The sequence below is a fragment of the Asparagus officinalis genome, chromosome 9 (genome assembly GCF_001876935.1).
Source record: "Asparagus officinalis chromosome 9, Aspof.V1, whole genome shotgun sequence".
NCBI classification, from domain to species: domain Eukaryota; kingdom Viridiplantae; phylum Streptophyta; class Magnoliopsida; order Asparagales; family Asparagaceae; genus Asparagus; species Asparagus officinalis.
Genome location: NC_033802.1, coordinates 19,973,139 through 19,993,936, shown reverse-complemented (window position 1 = coordinate 19,993,936; position 20,798 = coordinate 19,973,139). Strand labels below are relative to the sequence as shown.

Sequence of the window (20,798 nt, the reverse complement as noted above, 5' to 3'; positions counted from 1 at the left end):
CATGATTAAAGAACCTGCTCTTGCAACTTTGAAAAAGGAGATTAAAACCAAGAAAAAATGATTGAAAAACCATAGGAGTTTTTTTTTTTTTTTTTTTACTTATTATTATATCCTCTGATTGGTTAATAAATATAGAACTTTTTTATTTGTTTTGGGATGGATCACTTGCGAATAATCTTTTTAAACATGAAACCGTTTTATATCTTTAAGTACATTCAAGTTGCATTTTGATATTTTGATTTTCTTTAGTTTATTCATTTCATATGAAAACATTGAATAAATGATGTTAATTTTAATTACAGCATTGTATAATTTGAATATTATCATGATTTCTGGACAATGATATAATTTCAAACCTAAATCAATGGGGGGGTGGGGGGGAGGGGGTTTCAGAAAGGGAGTTATGTCACTATATTTTTTTTTAACTCTATTAGGAAACGAGTGATGGAACACAATGGAATGTTGATGAATTATGATCAGATCGTGCATAGCATGAGGTAAAAGACCAGTTCAGATACTAAGACAAAACGAATGCTCCATTAGTTGCCGAAAGCACAAACGTGGTCTGGCCATGACCGTAAGGGGGGAAGAAAACCAGCACCTGTCCTGTGATGGCATTCTACCGTATTTGCATTTGTAAATTAGTTTAGTGATCCATGTGCCGCGTGTTGGATAATAATAAATTTGATGCTATTCAAAATAATAACAGCAACAATAACAATAATAACTTTGATGATACTTTTCTGTTTGTTTGCTTAATAAGGTGGCTTCCTTACTGCAAAAACACGAGAGATGAATGAACACATAACTGCTGCTCCAGGGGGTCGATGGAAATAACTGCCAGACAAATAAGCAACTCAAAATTTCTGATCATAAAGCAGTAATCAATATCATGTGCATTTATTCATATTTAGCTGTACATAAGCACATTAAAGTTTCTTGGGCACAAACACCATGAGAAGATCCTAATCTGAGACTTCTCTCCATTGATGAAAACCGTAAAAGCCCAAACTCACTTAACTCAATAATCCCACTGCAAAGTGCTTTAATTCCGTATAAGAACAGACGGGGGTGGCCTATAGCTAGGAGAGCTCACCTTGACTGAAGTCGAAACAAGCCTATCCTTGACATTAACTGCATTTGTAACTACCTCCGAGGAGTTTGACTCACTGCTTTCATCATGCTCAGGCCTCCCCCAGATCTTAATGTGCCCTTCCCTTGAAACCGTCACCACCGATTCACCAGTAAATACCAAGCCAGAAAGAGGTTCAACATGCACCCGATGTGCAACTACAGGTGAGAGTTTCGGCACATCCTGCATGCTTGGAGCTGGTTGAAGAGTACCCACAGGGGTAATATCGTCCCAATGAGCGCGAGGACTGCCGCTGCTAAATGTAGGGGACCCACCTGGTGGACAGCAGCGTAAAGGCACGACGATTTCGTCCATTGCTAGGTCCCACATAAGCAATTGGGTGTCCTAAATATCATAAGAAGAAATATTATCAGTTTGAGTGAAGATGCTACATTACATAGTCTCGTACTTGATCAATGGATACTGTGTAGGGAGGGTGACACCTAACGTATCACGAATCTTGAAGCACATATCAGTAATGTCTATTGTGCAGTCACTACTTTCTATTAGTGCAGTTTTCACAACACTAATAGACTGCATTTTATACGCCGGCTGTCAACCTCTTCTTCCTCTCTATGTGATTCTATATGATTATGTGGAGTTTTCCCCCGTCAAAGCCACACTGCTTGTTACAAGTAAATATAAAGCTCATGAATTTTAACATAAAAAAAACTGAAATTTTTACGGAACATCATATTCACAAGATACATAGTAGTAAGCAAATAAGTGAATTGGAACTTGAATGACATTAAGATATAACTACATGTACTAAAGAACCATTATTTATAGTTAAAGAAACAAGGCTCTGACATGGTATTGATCTCAATACTTGGCAAAAAAAAAGTTTACCTGGCCAACAGAAGCAAATCTATATACAACGTTTTCTTCGGTTCCATCTGAGTTCGGAGCAGACCAGTAGGAATCAAATGCAACACCACTAACCTGTAAATTAACTTATTAGAAAACTTTAATGTGTTAAATAGGAGTCAGGTGACCAAAAATAAAAGGATTTATGACTTTAGACTTACCCATGAATTATGACCTTCACCCCATGCTACTACCTTTCGATCTTCCATGCTCCAAACTTGTACCAGATCATCTTCTCCACCAGTGAGTATGTATTTTCCATCAGAACTGCAATAAATATATTTCACCACAATTCAAATTAAAATACATTAAACAGCTAATTTGTAGATATACCCAAGAAAAGAGTACAAGCAATTTGCAGACTATGGCAAAGCCAGAAAAGAAACAAGATAAATAATGGCAATAGGCAAAACAATAGTATGAATAGATACATGTAAATATAGTTACTCAATCAACCATTAGTGTTAACCCACAGGTCCAGAGTATAAGTAAGTCTATATCTCAGATTTTTGGCTATCTACATTAGTTATTTCTTTGTTCAGACCTTTGAGGGTATGGCTGAACAGTACACAGTTTGCACTGTGAACGCGGAAGTGAGTGGGAGTGGGGACCACCCACGTGAAACCGAGTGAACACCGTTTCGTTTACGCGTGATTAAGAAATCACGTGCAGTGCTTAGTTTTCTCCTTTGTTTGCGGATGCGATGGGAAACAGAGCCCACGACCCGATTTTCGTCAGCTATATAAACCTTCGTGCTCACTTTGTTGAACGGGAGATCTTCTATCAGCTATAGTGAAGTGACTGACGCTTTGACAAATTACGATTTGAGGAGGAAGGACAAGGAGACTTCCCGTGCTAGCACTTCAGGCGAGGCCTTGTCGACGAGAGGCAGAAGCCCAAATCCGAAAGGTGGTAACAGAGGGAGGTCAAAGTCTAGAGGCCGCCACCAATTAACAAAGAACCAATGTGCATTCTGCAAGGAGCAGGGACATTGGAAGAGAGACTGCCCTAAGCAATGGCAAGAAAAAGGGCCCGAAGGCCAATGAGGTGAACATTGCGAAAGGCGATGATTCCGATGATTCGTGCTTTTCTCTACTGATTACTCCGGAGGTGAACCATGTGGATGCATCAGATTGGATGCTTGATTCCGGCGCTACCTTTCATGTGACCCCTAGGCGAGACTGGTTTGCATCTTTTGAGAAAGTCGACGGGGGTGTTGTTGTCATGGGAAATGATCAATCATGTGGCGTTTGTGGGATAGGAACCGTACGGATTAGGATGCACGATGGAGTAGTCCGTGAGTTGAAGGAGGTGAGATTTGTTCCTCAACTGAAGAAAAATCTTATCTCAGTTGGAGCTTTGGAGGCAAAGGGATTCAAGGTGACTTTCGAAAACGCTGTAGCGAAGGTTACTAAGGGATCATTGGTGGTGATGAAGGGAGTCCTGGTAAAGTAGAATTCTGTGAGCACTGTGTACTTGGCAAGAAGACGAAGGTGAAGTTCGGGACGGCCATTCATAGGACGAGGGGCATCTTGGACTACGTGCACACAGATGTTTGGGGTCCTACCAAGACTGCATCACTTGGTGGTCGACATTGGTTCGTCACGTTCGTTGATGACTATTCTAGGCGATGTTGGGTGTACACCATGAAGCATAAGAGTGAAGTCCTAGATTTGTTTGTGGAGTGGAAGAAGAGATTGGAACTGCAGACTGGGAGAAAGATCAAGACGTTGCGATCCGACAACGGCGGCGAGTATACCTCAGACCCCTTTCTGCAGCTATGTCGAGACGAGGGCATAGAGAGGCACTTCACAGTTAGTCATACACCGCAGCAGAATGGGGTGGCAGAGAGATTGAATCGGTCTTTGCTGGAGAAGATTCGATGTTTATTGGCGCATAGTGGTTTGGAGAAGATCTTTTGGGCTGAGGCACTTACATATGCGAGCCACCTCATTAATAGGCTGCCTTCATCTGCGATTGAGGGGAAGACCCCTATGGAGATGTGGTCGGGAGAGACAGCACATGACTATGACCAGCTTAAGGTATTTGGTTGCCCTGCATATTATCATGTTAGAACTGATAAATTGGAACCTCGAGCTAGGAAGGCCATATTTGTAGGATTCAAGCGTGGTGTCAAGGGATACAAGCTTTGGGATCCAGTTGATAAGAAGATTGTGCTGAGTAGGGACGTCACATTCGATGAGGCTTCTATCTTGAAGCTTCCCAGCTCTCATCAGGTGGAGAGCGACCCGACGGAGGAGATATCGCAGGTGGTGGAGATCGATGCAGCTCCACATTGTCCAGATGGTACAGTATCTATTAGAGTGCCGACTGAGGTGACGCCAGGCGAGCCCGACGGTGACACGGAGGATACGGGTACTGATGTGCAGGATCAGGGACCGACGGCTCAGGTTCAGGATTCGATTGCGGTTCGGAGACAGAGGAGAAACATACAGATACCAGCACGGTATGCCGACACAGTTGCGTATGCACTTCCGGTGGAGAGTATCGATGAGATGGTGCCTACTACATTCAGAGAGGCCGAGCAGAGTTCGGAGGCTGATTCGTGGTAGGTAGCTATGCAGGAGGAGATGGAATCTCTTCATAAGAACGATACATGGGAGCTTGTTGAGCTTCCAAAGGGACGGAAGGCAATTGGTTGCAAGTGGGTATACACGAAGAAGGAGGGCATTGAGGGCACTCCATTGAGATTCAAAGCTAGGTTAGTTGCGAAGGGCTAAGCACAGGAGGAAGGTATTGACTATAATGAGGTTTTCTCTCCGATGGTGAAGCATTCTTCGATTCGGATTCTTCTAGCTTTGGTGGCACAGTATGGTTTGGAGTTAGATCAGTTAGATGTGAAGACGGCATTTCTTCATGGTGATCTTGATGAAGAAATATATATGACTCAGCCATTGGGATTCCGAGCTGCAGGGAAGGAAAAATTGGTTTGCAGGTTGAAGAAATCGCTATACGATTTGAAGCAGTCTCCTCGACAGTGGTATAGGCGATTTGATGATTTTATGCTTGGTCATTCGTACACTCGGAGCCAGTTTGATCCTTGCGTATATTTTCGCAAGTTGAAAAGAGGTGCGTACATTTATTTATTGCTCTATGTCGATGACATGTTGGTTGCCTCTATTTCCAGGTCGGCTATAGATGAGTTGAAAGTTCAGCTTTCAAATGAGTTTGAGATGAAGGACTTGGGTGAGGCGAAGCGCATTTTAGGGATGGAGATCGGCAGAAACAAGAAGAAGGACAGAATTTGTTTGACACAGGTGGCTTATTTGAAGAAGGTCCTACAGCGATTCCATGTTAACATGGATACGAAGCCAGTTAGTGTACCATTGGGAGCCCATTTGAAGCTTTCAGCTGGTCTTTCACCGAAGTCAGTTGAAGATAAAGAGTTGATGTTGAAGACTCCATATGCGATATGTACGAGGCCGGATTTGTCACAGGCGGTAAGCATGGTTTCGAGATACATGCATGATCCAGGAGTGGGTCATTGGGACGCCGTGAGATGGATTTTTAGGTACATTCGAGGTACGCTCAATGTTGGTTTAGTTTATGAGCGGGACACTACAGGTGGGCAGTCATGCATTGGTTATGTTAATTCGGATTATGCCGGGGATTTGAATAAGTGCCGGTCTACTACGGGGTATGTGTTTACTTTGACCCGTGCGCCGGTGTGTTGGAGAAGCACCTTACAGTCGACGGTGGCTTTGTCTACGACGGAGGCAGAGTATATGGCAGTTACGGAGGCTGTAAAGGAGGCTATTTGGCTTCGAGGACTTTTGGAAGAACTTGGTATATCGCAACGGTCTGTCACTATTCATTATGATAGCATGAGTGCTATCTATTTGGCGAAGAATCAGGTTTTTCATGCGCGGACGAAGCACATTGACGTTCGTTATCACTTCGTTCGGGATGTTCTTGAAGATGACGATGTGGAAATTGTGAAAGTCCACACGAAGGATAATCCGACGGATATGCTCACTAAGGTGGTTCCGAGCAACAAATTTGACCATTGTAGAAGCTTGTTACACATTCGTGATTGTTGAGGCCGTTGACGGCCATTTGAGTGAACTACGTTCGGCTTGATTCCTTGGGCAAGAGGATACGTAGGCAGTCTTTCAGATGCAGCCGGGTTTGGATTAGTTGATGGGGGTGAGATTGTTTGGACTCTCGTTCGGGTTTTCGACTTGTTGATTGAGTTCGTACTGGACACAACAAGTGGGACATTTGGTTGCTTTGGTGTCGGCTCAGTTTTGAGAAAACTTCACCGAGGTGGAGAATTGTGAACGCGGAAGTGAGTGGGAGTGGGGACCACCCACGTGAAACCGAGTGAACACCGTTTCGTTTACGCGTGATTAAGAAATCACGTGCAGTGCTTAGTTTTCTCCTTTGTTTGCGGATGCGATGGGAAACAGAGCCCACGACCCGATTTTCGTCAGCTATATAAACCTTGTACTCGTAACCTAGGTTGGCGTGCAAGTGCGAGGAGGTGTTTAGCGGCTGCGGCAGAAAAATTCGAGCAGAGTTCTTGGAGTTTGTGCGGCTGTATTTGGTGAAGAAAATCAGCGGCTTTTGAGAGAGATTTTGAGCAGTTCCTTTTAGGATTTTGTGCAGCCTGTTGTTGAGAGATATTGTGTGAGGGATTTGAGAGTTTGTGTGAGGGTTTTATTTGTGAGATTCTTGTGTAAACCCTATTTGTATTCTCTCCCTCTATTAGTAGATCTCTCCCCTCCTTGCCCCGTGGACGTAGGCAATTTGCCGAACCACGTAAAAATTGGTTGTACTGCTTTTGTGTGATTTGTAATAGCTTTTAGGATCCCTCGACAGGTCAGTCCTAGAACTGATGAGAGGAAGAGCCGATATCTCACTTGGTTGAGATATCCGCTTCAGATTCTTATCTCCTTGGTGAGACGGGAATTCTTATTGCGATCTGACTCTCTTGTTGTGCTGCCGAAGTGCTGCCGAAATTTCCGCTGCGCGCAACATGCACAACTGTAGAACTGTCAAAAGCATTACCAAGATGCTGATAAATTTCAAAAATATACAATTACAAACAGTTCCCAGTTTGCATAGTTATCAGAATAAATGGAAAAATCTCAAAGTAATACATAAAGCTGATAACTTTGACAAACATACAATTCAAAATAGTTTACAGTTTGCATAATTATAGAAATAAATGGAAAATCTTGATTAAAAGTAATATACTTTGCAAGAAGTTGATCATTGAAAGCTACCTATCACATGAAACAAATGACTATTATGAAAATGCTTGTTACCTCCAAGAGCAACATAGTAAAGCACCATAATAGCTTTTCCCACCACATACTAATTGCTCCTTAGAATAATCAAATACTCTCAAATAACCTACAAGAAGTACCATTGTCTCTGTAACATTTGAATATCCCATGTAACATAATAATAATAATAATAATAATAATAATAATAATAATAATAAACAGGTACCAGAAGTTAAATTAAATTAATCAAAATAAAAACATACCATCTCTGCCTACAGTGGCCAAATGTGTTCCATCCGCTGAAAAAGAAATGTTGTTGATTGAACCTTGGCAAACATGCCATCTCGCTATAGGATTGCTCTGCACTTAAATAGATCACATATTAGAATACAATAATCCTTATTATTTGATAGCACTACATCAGAAACATAAAGTTCCTTATTATTTGATAGCATTACATCAGAAGCATAAAGTTCCTTATTATTTGATAGCACTACATCAGAAGCATAAAGTATCGGTAGTTTGAGAATTGCATTTAAATGTGGGGAAATTATAATCGAAAAACCTACCTTACTAGATCTTGCATGTGTCACAGTAAATTGGCTTTGATCCTTGACAGCAGGAAAAGGAGAGTCAACAGCTCCATCTTTGCCCTAAGCAATGAGCATAGTGATCTCCATGTAAGTAGCCTTATTCATATTGATATTAATGAATTTTACTCAATCAGAACCCACTTTTTCATACACATATAGGTTTCCATCGGCATGACCAGCAACAAAAGTGCCATCGCCATTTGGCACCCATGCAATGCACGAGCAGCGACTACAGATAGCAAATAAATCGGATGATTAATGTCATTCCTACCTCATAAAAAAGAGAATAAATCATAAGAAATTCAACTTATAAACTCATTAGTGAAGTTGCTGGCTTCACAAGCTTGTATGGCATCTACTGAGAAGCAAAAAATAGATAACATTATAACCAATCAGCTAAATAGTCTAAATTTAAGAGCACAACCTCCTCTATGGAAAATTGTGCGTCACATTCCCCTGGAATGAGTGCACTGCATTGAGGGATCACTAAGAACTAAGAAGGATGTCAATTATCCTCTTTTAAAAAGCAGTGGAGGGGTATGTTACTTTTGGGGAAATAAACCTTCTAGTTTATGAGTTATCAACATTTTGCATTTAACTTGACACCATATACTTTTCAGTGAGAACGAACATGATTTCTCTAACCAACATGAATTTTCAGTTAAAATCACCTAAATATTTTCATCTTATTCAAGTATGAAAATGAAATAGATAAAGAAACTTCTTCTGCAAACTACAGAGGCTGATTTAGATAAGTAATAACAATTTCAGTGGATGTTACACGTTTATACTTTAGATCATAATCTACTAATATAACCATGTTTTAAACCTACAAAAGCGCAAAGGATCTCAGAAAACTAGAAGAAATTCCATAATGCGCTCACCATATTCAAATAGAACTAATTTTATCTGAAAATCAGACCACAGTGCTATCATGACTGGAGTATACTCAAGCAGACAATTATATTAAGTATGTACATTATAACTCCGATGTGTAGAAATTTGTGTGTTGTGAGTATATTTCCACAGTAGGAAAGTAGTAAAAAGAGATGGATTTTAATATGAAGGTAGGCCTAAAACCTACTAGATTAAGCTTTTCGGCCAAGAGTGATGCAAACCTATATTTAAGCCCTACATTACTCCCAAGGGCGCCGGATTCACAGCAATGTCTACAAGTTTCTGACAGCTCTGAACTTTCGCAAGCAACCTTTATAAACTCCATCAAATGCAAATACTGTCCTAAGATGAGGTGTTATGAGCATCAAATACGACTCTAGGGAAAACAAATTTATATAGCCAACCGAAAACTTTAAGCACTACCAAACTTTGTATTCAACTAACTGCCTTATACACCTAATATTATTATTTGCACCACTGCCGTGCATAGATGTGAACTCCACTAGTATGGATCACCATTTCTGCCCATGCATTAGTCCGTCATCTAAGACAAACTCCAGTATGCTCAATAGTTACCTGGCCTTGTCAATTTCTAAGCACTTCAGCTGCCTTATTAGTTTCACATGGTCTAGCGAGTACCTCATGAAAGTAGTCTAGACTATGTTACCTGGGTATTTCTATCTAAGTGCCATACCCGTACCTGACTTGTGCCCGACCTGTATCCGTACCCAAACTCCTTGGACACTCCTTGCATATATGCATACATTTATTTGGGCATCTACTTAATTATACAATACATGTTCTAATTTAAAACACTTGTCATACATCTTTTGAACATATATGCTACACTTCACGCCCACTTCTTGAAAATCATTGGATTCCAAACTATGATTTTAAAGGGTAGTTTGAATGTCTAGTTCAAAAACTAGCAATTTTCCAATTTATATAATCCACAAAATAAAAGGAACATAAAGATGTTATAGAGATTTAAATTCTCATAACACGTGAATGAAAACAATATTAATCTAATGTAAATTATTAATTCCAATATATAATATGTATGTGTATAAGTATTTATACGGACGTGTCCCGTACCCTACCTTTTACAAATTTACCGTGTCCCGTACCAGCACCAGTACCCCTACCCGTACCCATGCAACATAGAGTCTAGATAACTTCCAATTATGTTAAATCGGCTTAAAGTTATCTACTATGCTTTGTATGCTATATTCTTAAGCTCTTTCTGGTGCAAGTAAAACCCGGTTTTTGCAGTACATATTCTTCACAGAACTTGATGGCTGCATATGTGCCATAGCTCACATATTGATACATACTAGTTCTGAACTGTTTTGCCAATTATATCAAAAACGCTCCCTTCATCCGTAAGCAACATAAGCAGGTATTGAGATGCCAATTCTAACGACAGCAGCATATCTCATGAATCTCAAGAGCACCTTTTAGTGGAATCAACAAAGAAACATAATAGCTCTAGGAATTTTTCAACTAGCCAATTCATTTAAACGCTATACAAACACATAGCTTTAAGAAGTCTTCAACAAGAGGATTCAGTTAGACACTATACAAACATAATAGCTTTAATAACCCTTCAACTAGTCAAATCAAATGTACACTATGAAGCTAAACCATGTATCCACTACAATGGTGCTCAAATTCTCTAGTTTTCTTCCTAGCATTAACTCAGAACATCGTCCCATCTTTTGGCACCAACTATACACCAATTTATTCTTTTTCATAACACAACACACAGAGTCTTCAAATCAAGAAGTAGATAAGCAGACATTAAGAAAGCATGTGCACTGAGGCAAGCATTTGACACCAAAGTACTCTGGGGAATCAGGTTAGTCAAAGGTCAGAAGATCCAGCAAAACTAGCTAAACTTGCCTCTCAGATTTTCTTGTTTGCAGTGAGAATAGTTTTACTCATCTGAGTGTAGTAAAATTTACATAAGGAATATGGTAATTTACACTTTGTTGAGATCAGATCTTCTGATGCTAATCCAAGAACTAAATGAATAAGTACAAACTTCCCTATGATGGGTGTGTGAACATGAACTAAGATATTGTTGCGTAATTTGGTAGTTTATATCATATTATTTAACTTGACATAATTTTTATCTTAAAACTCATAAAGATGTCCATTCATGTTTGTTTGTCTATCTTGAAAAATTATGTGGTGCATGTCTCGCTTCACTAAGGTCTATGGATCGCATTGCACTTTGCACACAGTGCCCGTAAAGGGACATCGTGTCGTGCATTGTGCCTCGCACCTCAATAACACTGATGACTCAGAAATATTTGCATTTACATTTCTACAATAGGTAATCTCAATACTTTATTTGAAGGATTGCTTGATTTTCCAACTATTCAAATCCAAACATTGATCTGAACCACTAACCACTTCAGAAGTCAGCAATAAACCAGAAAAAATAGTCAATTTCTAATATGACCAATCCAGATCATCCCAGGTAAGAATTACAGTCCTAGAATGGAATATACATTCTTCCAGAATAAAGCTAGCATGGAATATCATCCAACTGTTTCGTGTCCCTTTTAGTAAAATTGTGAGCAGGTGTCATGTGAACACCTATCTTGCATGTACACTTCTATCATGAAGTCATCATACGCGTACAGAACTCCCACACTCCTTGGACACTCTTTGAGTATATTCGTACATACATTCAGACGTCTACTCAAATAATACATATTTTTAATTCAAAATACTCATCGTACACTTCTTGGACTTATATCTTATATTTCACATCCACTTTCTGAAACTTCTTGGACAAGGATCAAGTTCATTTCACTACATACTTAGTCCAGAACTATGATTTTAGAAGGTAGCTTGTAAAACGAGCGGTTTCCCAATTTATAACATACTTATTAAAGTATCTTTTTACTCTCATAACATGTGAATAAAAACAATGTTGATTTCATGTAAATTATTAATTTCAATATATAAATATGTAATTATATATATAGACATGTCCCTGTATGGCTGCATCCAACCTTTTACAAATCCTCTTTGTCGCCTACTCATACCCACATAACATGACATGAATTAACCATTTGAAATCCTGAAAGTGCAGAGATTACAGTGTAATGACGCATAAAATGCAGGAATAACCACAAAAAATATCTAGCCAAACTCCACTACCTTTAGATTAAAAGAATAATGAAGTATAGAGATAGGTTGAAGGACAATTGCAATTTGCATAAATTTGTTTGTAGTTTTTGAAGCAAGCAATACATGCCTATTATTAATTGCACCATCTTTGTTGTAATGTTGAGCTCCCACAAGTTTCTTCCCAAGATCTTGCAATTGCTGCCTCAATGACACAGAGTAGACTAGACCACCATGCAAATGATATTATAAAGAGAAGCAGTGCAATTAGCATAAGATCATAAAACAAGTAGGAAAAAATCAGTATAAACCAACAAACTCACCATCTCCTGACTGCAACCCAATGAGCAAATCATGTCCATCCTTAGCCTCAGAATCAAATGCATGGCAGATTGGATTAGAGTTGCTAAAATGGATGGCCTTGATTGGATCCTGTAGGATATTACCATAGCCACAAAATAGAAGGTAGAAATAATTAGGTAAAGGGCAGTTCTGTTGAAATGGAATAACCAAAACGTGTGAAGTCCATGAGAAGTTTGCACATCATTCATAAGAACGTTAATAAAATAGAAGTATGTAATGGAAAATGAGAACATGTTAAATATCTATGAATATCAAAATTCTAGAGAAATATACAAAGAATGAAAGAATAAGATTGATTAATGCAGCATCAGAAAGTGACAAGTTACCCAATCTTCATGAACAATTAACAGGAAAATTTGTAATATCCCCTGATTTTTCACATTGTTCAACTAGCACACCTACTTGTCTCGGTTCTTAAGTTCTAGTTCAACATAAAGAACTTAGCACTCTCAGGAAAAACATTTATGTTTCTAATTTTTTCCTTAGTCTTTAGTGCTCATGATTGACGGTTTGGGGTGCAATGGTAATGGGACTAACTATTAAACCCAATAAAAAGTAGGTCTAAAGCAGCAGCAGCAGCAACAACAACAACGACGACAACAACAACAAAAGAAGAAGAAGAAAGAAAGAAAGAAAGAAAGAAAAAGAAAAAAAGAACTTGTGACTGTTTTGCTTCTTCACCCATCTCTCCTACTCCTCCCTTCTCCTAACTCTTATGCTTACTAGTTTCTTTCTCTTCTATTTTTCCCTCATTAAAGGCTAATCCACCCTTCTCCTCCTCCTATACAATAAGTCACGATAATAATTCTGATCCCTAATCAACTTGATTTCTAGGGGGGGAAAAATTATACAACCCACTTTTTTATTATAGCATGGGTGGAACCAAAGAATGAAAGAATTCAGGTTTACAGTTATGAAGGATAAAGGACAACATGTAAATGAAAAAATCACATTATGAACATGGGTTCAAGAGTCACCAATGATGGAAGAATAAGCAATTATGAGGTAGTAGGAGTTGAGTTAAGGTTAAGAGATGGGAGGGAATGTGGATGCAGAAGAAATGTCCAGGTTTTACATTGGATAAGCACTGACCTAAACAAGGTTTTAAATATCGGTTATCGGTAATTTATCGGACGACCAAAATTCTTATCGGATAGCGGAAATCGGGGATATATCGGGGATAAGTAGTATTTATCGGAGTGATATACTAGATGGTGTATATATATAATATAATAACTAAAAAATGTAATCTAACCATGCTTAAAATGTAAATCATCATGTTTAGAATCACTAACCAATTGTAGAAAGCAAAACTTACATCTTGACCGCACGATGAAACCATTCGATTGCATAGCCTTACTTATCGGCCGATAACCCCGATAAAAAAACCTTACTTATCGGCCGATAAGTACCGATAACGTCGATAACTCCCCGATAACTTGCCAAAAACGATAACCGATTAAAAATCCAAGTTATCCTATCGGAGAGCTCCCAAATCCGATAACTCGGCCGATAATATCGGTTATCGGCCGATATTTAAAACAGTGGACCTAAATATCAATAACAGTTAGGTCATTGTTTATTTTCCTCAGTAAAATAGTAACATGTTTTGTCTTAGTAGTTTTCAAAAATTAGGTTAGCTTTAATCTTTACCTAACATGAATCATGATTATGTTTAAAATTGGTATCCTCTTAACCGTTAGTAATAATTGTATCCTAGCACATTAGGAGTTATCCAAAAGAGTAATATATGAGATATGCCATGTAATGTGACGATGAACTTAGATGGAAAGGGATGCATGTGTATACGATCTCATTTTTAAAGATAAGGTCAAAATTACGGGTAAAAACTTAGTGATGTCATTTAATAACTTGTATGAGCCCAAACAAGCAAGGGCGGATCTAGTATGAGCAAAGTGGTGTACGAGTACAAGTCTTGATATCTTTCACAAGCGAAGACATATTTGTGTGCTTTGCATGGATTTATGCAAATAACCATCCCAATACAAAAACCCCATGTTCCTCATTAAATAAATAAATAAATGCTTGAGTCCTACCATAGATCATAGACAATTTTCTCTGATGTTAGATATGCATATCTCGGTCCACAATTCACACATTTTGATTTATTCATGAAAAAAATACTTGTCATTGACATCTATAGCAAAATGTGTCAATTGTATATACTCTAAATAGATACAAATTCCCAAATAAATGTGTATATAATTATGGTATTAAATATAATAAATGTAATAATTATTTAACCGGAAACTAAAAAGACAAACATCATTTGAAACCTATTACTATTTATATTAAATCTAGATATGTTATATAAACATATGAGGATTTAGTATTATTATGCTCAACTACTTGGACACTAAACATATTTAACCACGCATAAACTAGTAAATCTCTTAAATATTCAATGCAAAATCCCCCACCATCAAATTCACCACCCACTTACTCACCTGCTTATCCGCACCAACACTCCCACTCTAATCTACCCTCTAACATTATTTTGATTAAACCTCACCATCGAATTCTCGAGATTGAATGCCACCCTCGTCCCACAGCATGTTCCCGATGATCGATAGCAACATGCTCATTGGCGGATGCAAAACAATAAAGCTCTTTCCGCTCCCCACTGATTCGAACCAAGCAATTCTTCTTCGGCTCCTTCCTCTCAAAGAAATGAAACGAGGCGTCCAGCACTTCCTCGTTGCTACATCCGAACAGATTGTAGCATGTATCAAAAAAGTCCTCTCTCACCCTTTGGGAACCTCCTCATCCCCTTGACAAACATGTTTAATGTAATGTTGTAAATGTCAGTTCGGAGTATAGTTAAGGAGGAGCCGGCGTCGATGATGATCCCACCACTTCTGGTGGCGTCCATTGCGGAGGCCGATGGAGGGAAAGGGAGCAGTCTGGGATCCATGGCCGTAGCATACATTGTAAATGCATCTACTATAGTGGTAGGCTTGAAGATTGAGTGACATGAATTGTTTTAATGAGCACCAGAAAGGCAAAAAGCAGAGGAGGCAAAGGGATCGTAGATTGGATCGATCTACTAGTAGCAATTGTTGCACGAGTCACACTGCATCTAGTAGAGGTAACTGCTGGTATCGATGATCAAGAACACTGGTTACTGTTATTGACCAATGCTCACTGTAGCTAGGCATTGCCCGTTGCTATCATTTAGGCTCCGCCCCGAGACAATCGGGGTATTGACAGCCTCTTCGTCGAAGTCAATTGCAATGAATTTGCTAAGACTTGTCGAGGCAGACAATTTGAACTCAGGGATAGTTTCGACAACGACAAGCTCGGGTCATGGTANGCACTAGATAAGAGGCAGAGGAGATGTAGGACCAGCATAAGTTTTGATTGAACCACTTAACAGTGTTTGAGATTTGAGCGCGTGGGAGAGTTGAAATATAATAGGAGTGGGGAGGAGAATCTTTTTCCTTTGAGGGGAGGTGGTGACAACTGGTACAGCCGAATGAACCCCAATCAAACCCCTTTTAATACCCCTCTCGCTTTCAATCTTACTAATGTCATGTTATCTTAAGAAAGCTATTGGTTACTAATTTTCTTGCTAATTGCACTACACTTTAAGTAATGACATCAAATATTATTAAGAAAATGGAATGAAGAAAATGTGGTAGTTATATTATTATTTTTTCTCTATGAAGCAGATTATATCATGCGATGTAGTAATTGTCCTTCATTTAGAGATTGGTCTACGAATATCTTTTTAACTGTTTAGTTAATGTAATAGTGCTCCCACTTCTTCCTAAAGCACAACTTCTCCTGACATTTAATTTTATCTTCTAAAAACCTTCTTCAAAACGATAAAATTGATTACAAGATAAAATTATGTTTGTTAATTTTATATTAGTAGTCCATCTATAGCCAGTAAAGATCATATTATTGGAAAATTTGATAAAGAAGATTGGGTTTCTGTTTTAAATATTTTTTGAGAATTTGAGTTATTTGATTTTAATATTTATTTTATTTGTTCATATTAATTTTTATTAACCAAAAATTAATATAATAAAGATTAGTTTATGGGTTATGATTGTTATTACCTTTGACCGATTTATTTTTGTAACGACAATTTTATTATCATCATGAAACCAAGGGGAACATTCTACCTATGCAAATGGTCCATGGCCTAAGAGTTGTAGAAAAATAATAAAAAACCAAAAAGTATGAGAAGAAACTCTTTTTCTCTTTCATCTTTATCTTGTAATAGGTGGGATGATATGCATTGCATGCCGCCAAGTATCTTGATTGCTTTTTTAAATTTTATTTCTTTACTACAGATCGGTTATGAAATATTTTAAGGTTATCATAAAATATATCAAAATGTTGGTAAAACCTTGTTGGTTTTAATATATTACATGGTTCAAATGATACATATATTCTATGGCATTTGGAACCAAACATCCTTCGTAAGATGTAAATCATGAAAAAATATTGTGCATATCCTAAATGATGATTTATTGAGATGCAATACAGGTGGTTTCCGTGCTGACTGTGGATATCCATTTTTCTCAGATATTATTATCATTAATTCATTACTATCAGCATTATTTAGTATTATTATTTTGAAAATATTTGAATTCTTTTTCAAGTCATCTTTATGTTAGCCTTGTATCCATGAATGGGGATGCTTAAGTATGAAATGACTAGACAAATAGGGTGAGTGCTCTATAAGAATTGCGAGTTAGGCTCAACTCACTATTAAAGCTATGGGTTTGAATTATGGGAAGCCTTTTCCTTCAAGCAAAAAAGTAGACCAACTTTCCGTAAGTTTTTTAAAACAAATTTAATATTGTCACATTTATTTTCAAAATGCAATTTCATAGATTAAATCATAAGATCTTGAAGCAGAAGTTTCATGTTTCTCAAGATCAACATATATAGGTTCAAACAAATCAAGCAAAAACTGAAATGTATGGCTCTTGTGGCAACAATTTATTGAATTTGGAATGAAAGAAACATGCAAATTTTTATGCAGCGCTGCGGGCCTTTGGAGGTGATAATAAAGGTTATTAAAACCTTTATGATGATGATTGCCTCAAACGACACATTGTCTAATGAGTGTAAGAGCTGGTTACTTAAATTGTAACTTGTTTTCTGTTTCCTTTTTTCTCTTTTTTTTTTTGGGGGGGGGGGGGGGGGGGGTTCATTTACGTCATGTGATTCTTAATATATTCTAGACTGAGCATTATGATGTACATATAAAGTTTGAACAAATAAAACTTTCCACTGACCAAAAACACAAGTATCTAGAATGGATCTACGTTGGAGGAGTAGGAAGAAGTGTTAACAAGTGAAGTTCTTTTTATGGTCATCTAAACATATCTATGCATGCTGCATATTTCTACTTAACAATGTCAATGATATGATATAAAGTAAAAACGAGTTGGCTTTTTTTCCTTTAAGTGTATATGTGACTGATAAGATATGAATGAACACATATGTACATATATACTTACAGAGGTATGTATCTATGTAGGTCTGGCATGCAATAACATCCATATATCTCTCCATTCTACTTGGTCAAAAATTTCAAAGTCAAACACTAGGCGAAAATTTCTTTATCTTCTTCATAAAATAAAGTTAGCTCTAGAAATTGTCCAAAGTATATCTTTCAGGAAAGCATAGACATAAGAAGATGAACAAGTGACGGGAATCAAAGAAGTCAAAAGAACCAACTTGTCTTCGATTAAACTCAATTTTAGTTAACTGGAAGATAATATTACAAAACACAAAATAATAATGAAACAATCACAAACAGGACTATGTTACACTTTCCATTCTATTTTATACATTCTAGATTATTGTAGAAATCTCTAAAATTCCAATGTCAGGTCATCTGTATGTGCCAAATCCATAGTCTTCATGGCAGAATGTAACTATAAGCTTATCCCAGTTAATGCTCTCTCATGCACTAGATTCAGTTCAGAATCATAACATATCTAATGGCCTATTGACACATGATTAGAGAGGTCATAAAAGCAAAAGAGTATGCACATAATTAATGCCCTAGAAATGCAAGGAAGCAATGAGCACAATTGAAGTAATTTGAAGTACTACTTCTTGATAGCATGTAGAGATTACATGTCTTTATATTAGTCAATCCTGATCATATCATATGTACAAAAACACATAGGGAACAATATGATTATCAAAATAAAATAAAAATAAAAAAATCTGTAGTCGAGAAATAATAAGAAGAATAATTTGGGGGGAAAGGAATTCATCAGCAAATGATAACATTAAGCCAAGACATATATTGGGAATTACTATGATCGTTTGAGATGATCATCAATAACTAAAAAGAACATGTTTGTTCACTTTTTTATTGAATAATATTGTTAAGAACTTTAATAATATTTAGTAGTTTGCTATGGTAAACAAAAGCAATTTTTTTAACATATATTGAGAAAATTGTACTTGATAAAATTACTAATGATGCGATTATGTTTTTTCTCCCAAAATATGAAAATTCCTCAGGATCGAAGTTGCAATGTTTTTAAAATTATTACTTATGCAGTGACATTACTTTCTAAAAATCCTGGATCCGCCACAGCAAGCACATGTAGTGAAATTTATCAATTGCTTATTGTGTCACGTATTAGCCAGAACAATGGAAGTTTACGGATGCCAGCTATTGAGAATTGGAACCATTCAGTTAATGAATAGTTAGGTATAATTCAGAGAACAATGCAAATTTGAAAACCAAACCTTGTCCTGTGAATTGAGATCACTGATAAAGAGTGTATCCCCAACATTAAATATCAAATAAGTCCCTTTTTCGTCATGATTCGCCACAGCTGAAGACCCACCCGACCCATTCGACACTCCAAATGTAGCACCACCAACCCTCCCATTGCCAGAACCCACTTTACTAACTCCATTCCCTCCAACAAAACTCAGCGCCCGGCTCCCATTCCCCGCACCGAGCAGCCTCGCAGCCGCCAACCTCACTACCCCACTCGAGCTCGGAGTCGTCGGCGTCGTCGGCGTCTGAGTCGCCAGTTTCTCTTTCAAACAAGCAATCGTCAACTGAAATTTGAACACAATCTCATTAGAATGAATCCAGAAGCAAGAAATCAAAACCCTAACCCTAGCTCTAACCTGAGACACGGATTTGCCATGGGAGAAGTGGAGGAGGCCGGCGGGATGAGTCTTGTCGAGCTGGAGCTTGTACCTGCCCTCGGGAGTCTTGAAGTGGGTCTTGAGGCCTGGAGGTTGAGAGCTGAGGGATGAAGAAGGGGGATTCATAGCTGGAGGTGATCTAGGGTTAGGGTTTTTGAGATCGATTCATAAGTTTTCTTTTTTCTTTTTTTCCTTTCTTTCTTTCTGTATTATCACTTGATTTAGGTTTTGAATTTGGGGATTATTTGTGAAGAAATTTGAGAGAAGTTGGAGATTGAGAATGAAATAGAGTGTGGGTTCATTCGTCGTCTTCTTCGGTTCAAAGGGACTTATATTAAAGGGATTATTATTAATACTAGTTATTATGATATAAGTCCCTCATATTTCTATATTTTGTATTTGTCGCTCAAATTGCATTAATTTGTTGATAAATTCTTCTGCTAATTTTGTCCTTCAAACTCCCAACCTGGTTAGGTTTGGAAACCAGGGGTGCATAATTACCTAAATATCCCCACCCGTTTAAGCCCCAAACAACATTCATTTCCCAAAATAAAATTTTCTTTTTCTCATCAATCAATAAATAAAAAAGAAAGTGTTGTATCAAAGAAATTGCTATGTATAAACTACTCTTGAGAGAACAACACGTGTCTCAATTATCCAACATAAGCATTATAACACTAACCCAACCCAAGTCTCTCGTACGTTGGTTCCCCTCCTTAAAGCACCTTGAGATCAGAGATGAAAGGTATCCTCACCCGGGCTTTATCCCAAAAGCCTGAGACGAAAGGCATCCTCACCCAGACTCCCTTGAAGGACCAAAATGAAAAGCTTCATCACTCGGGCTCTCTCTCAAAAGCCAAAGGCGTCCTCACTCGGACTCTCTCAAGGGACCAAAACGAAAGGCGCATCCACTTGGAACCGGCGACGCACCTTGAACCAAGGGGGGAACCTATTTGCTTTGTCTTCCCCCATCGACATCAACTAGTCACAATTGTATTAAATACATAGTCAGAACCATCATTACTCCCCCGTCGAAGTCATAATAACTCTTCGGACCATGCCAACACCTTTGTCATTCCATCGTCGTCGCATTAAACGCAAGAATGACTCGGGCCACCAGCTACCGATGAGTGTAAAGTGTCAGCCACCTAGCAGGAGTTACCCAAATACCCTTTTCGGCTCAATATAAATATGCAGATTATCTTGTGCATAGCATAGCTATTCTCGACTATAAAAAAATATTTCTTTCATATACTTTCTCCCTTAAGGGCTCGTTTGGTACGCGGGAATGAGTGAGAATGGAATGCAATTCCAACTCTTTTTTCCCGCGTACCAAACACGATGTATTTTTAGATGTTAGAATTGAAATTCCCACTTTATGTGGGA

At 38.0% G+C, this 20,798-nt stretch overlaps 1 protein-coding gene across 1 annotated transcript; it reads right to left on the bottom strand.

Moving 5' to 3' along the window:
* LOC109824419 (probable catabolite repression protein creC) lies at positions 835–19,736 on the bottom strand. Its single transcript, XM_020391012.1, has 11 exons — positions 19,392–19,736; positions 18,999–19,319; positions 12,206–12,314; positions 12,013–12,106; positions 7,986–8,073; positions 7,821–7,904; positions 7,515–7,611; positions 7,291–7,378; positions 2,161–2,266; positions 1,982–2,074; positions 835–1,477 (listed from the first exon to the last, which is right to left on the bottom strand). Exons 1-11 carry the CDS (start codon positions 19,536–19,538, stop codon positions 1,046–1,048), a joined length of 1,659 nt encoding a protein of 552 aa, XP_020246601.1. The 5' UTR covers positions 19,539–19,736; the 3' UTR covers positions 835–1,045.

Bases quoted from the DNA above. Each gene is read 5' to 3' on its own strand.
- LOC109824419 (XM_020391012.1), bottom strand. From the start codon at position 19,538: ATGAATCCCCCTTCTTCATCCCTCAGCTCTCAACCTCCAGGCCTCAAG. The intron at 19,320-19,391 runs GTTAGAGCTAGG...TTCAAATTTCAG, and splicing joins ATGGCAAATCCGTGTCTCAG to TTGACGATTGCTTGTTTGAA. The intron at 7,905-7,985 runs GTGGGTTCTGAT...CTCATTGCTTAG, and splicing joins ACCTATATGTGTATGAAAAA to GGCAAAGATGGAGCTGTTGA.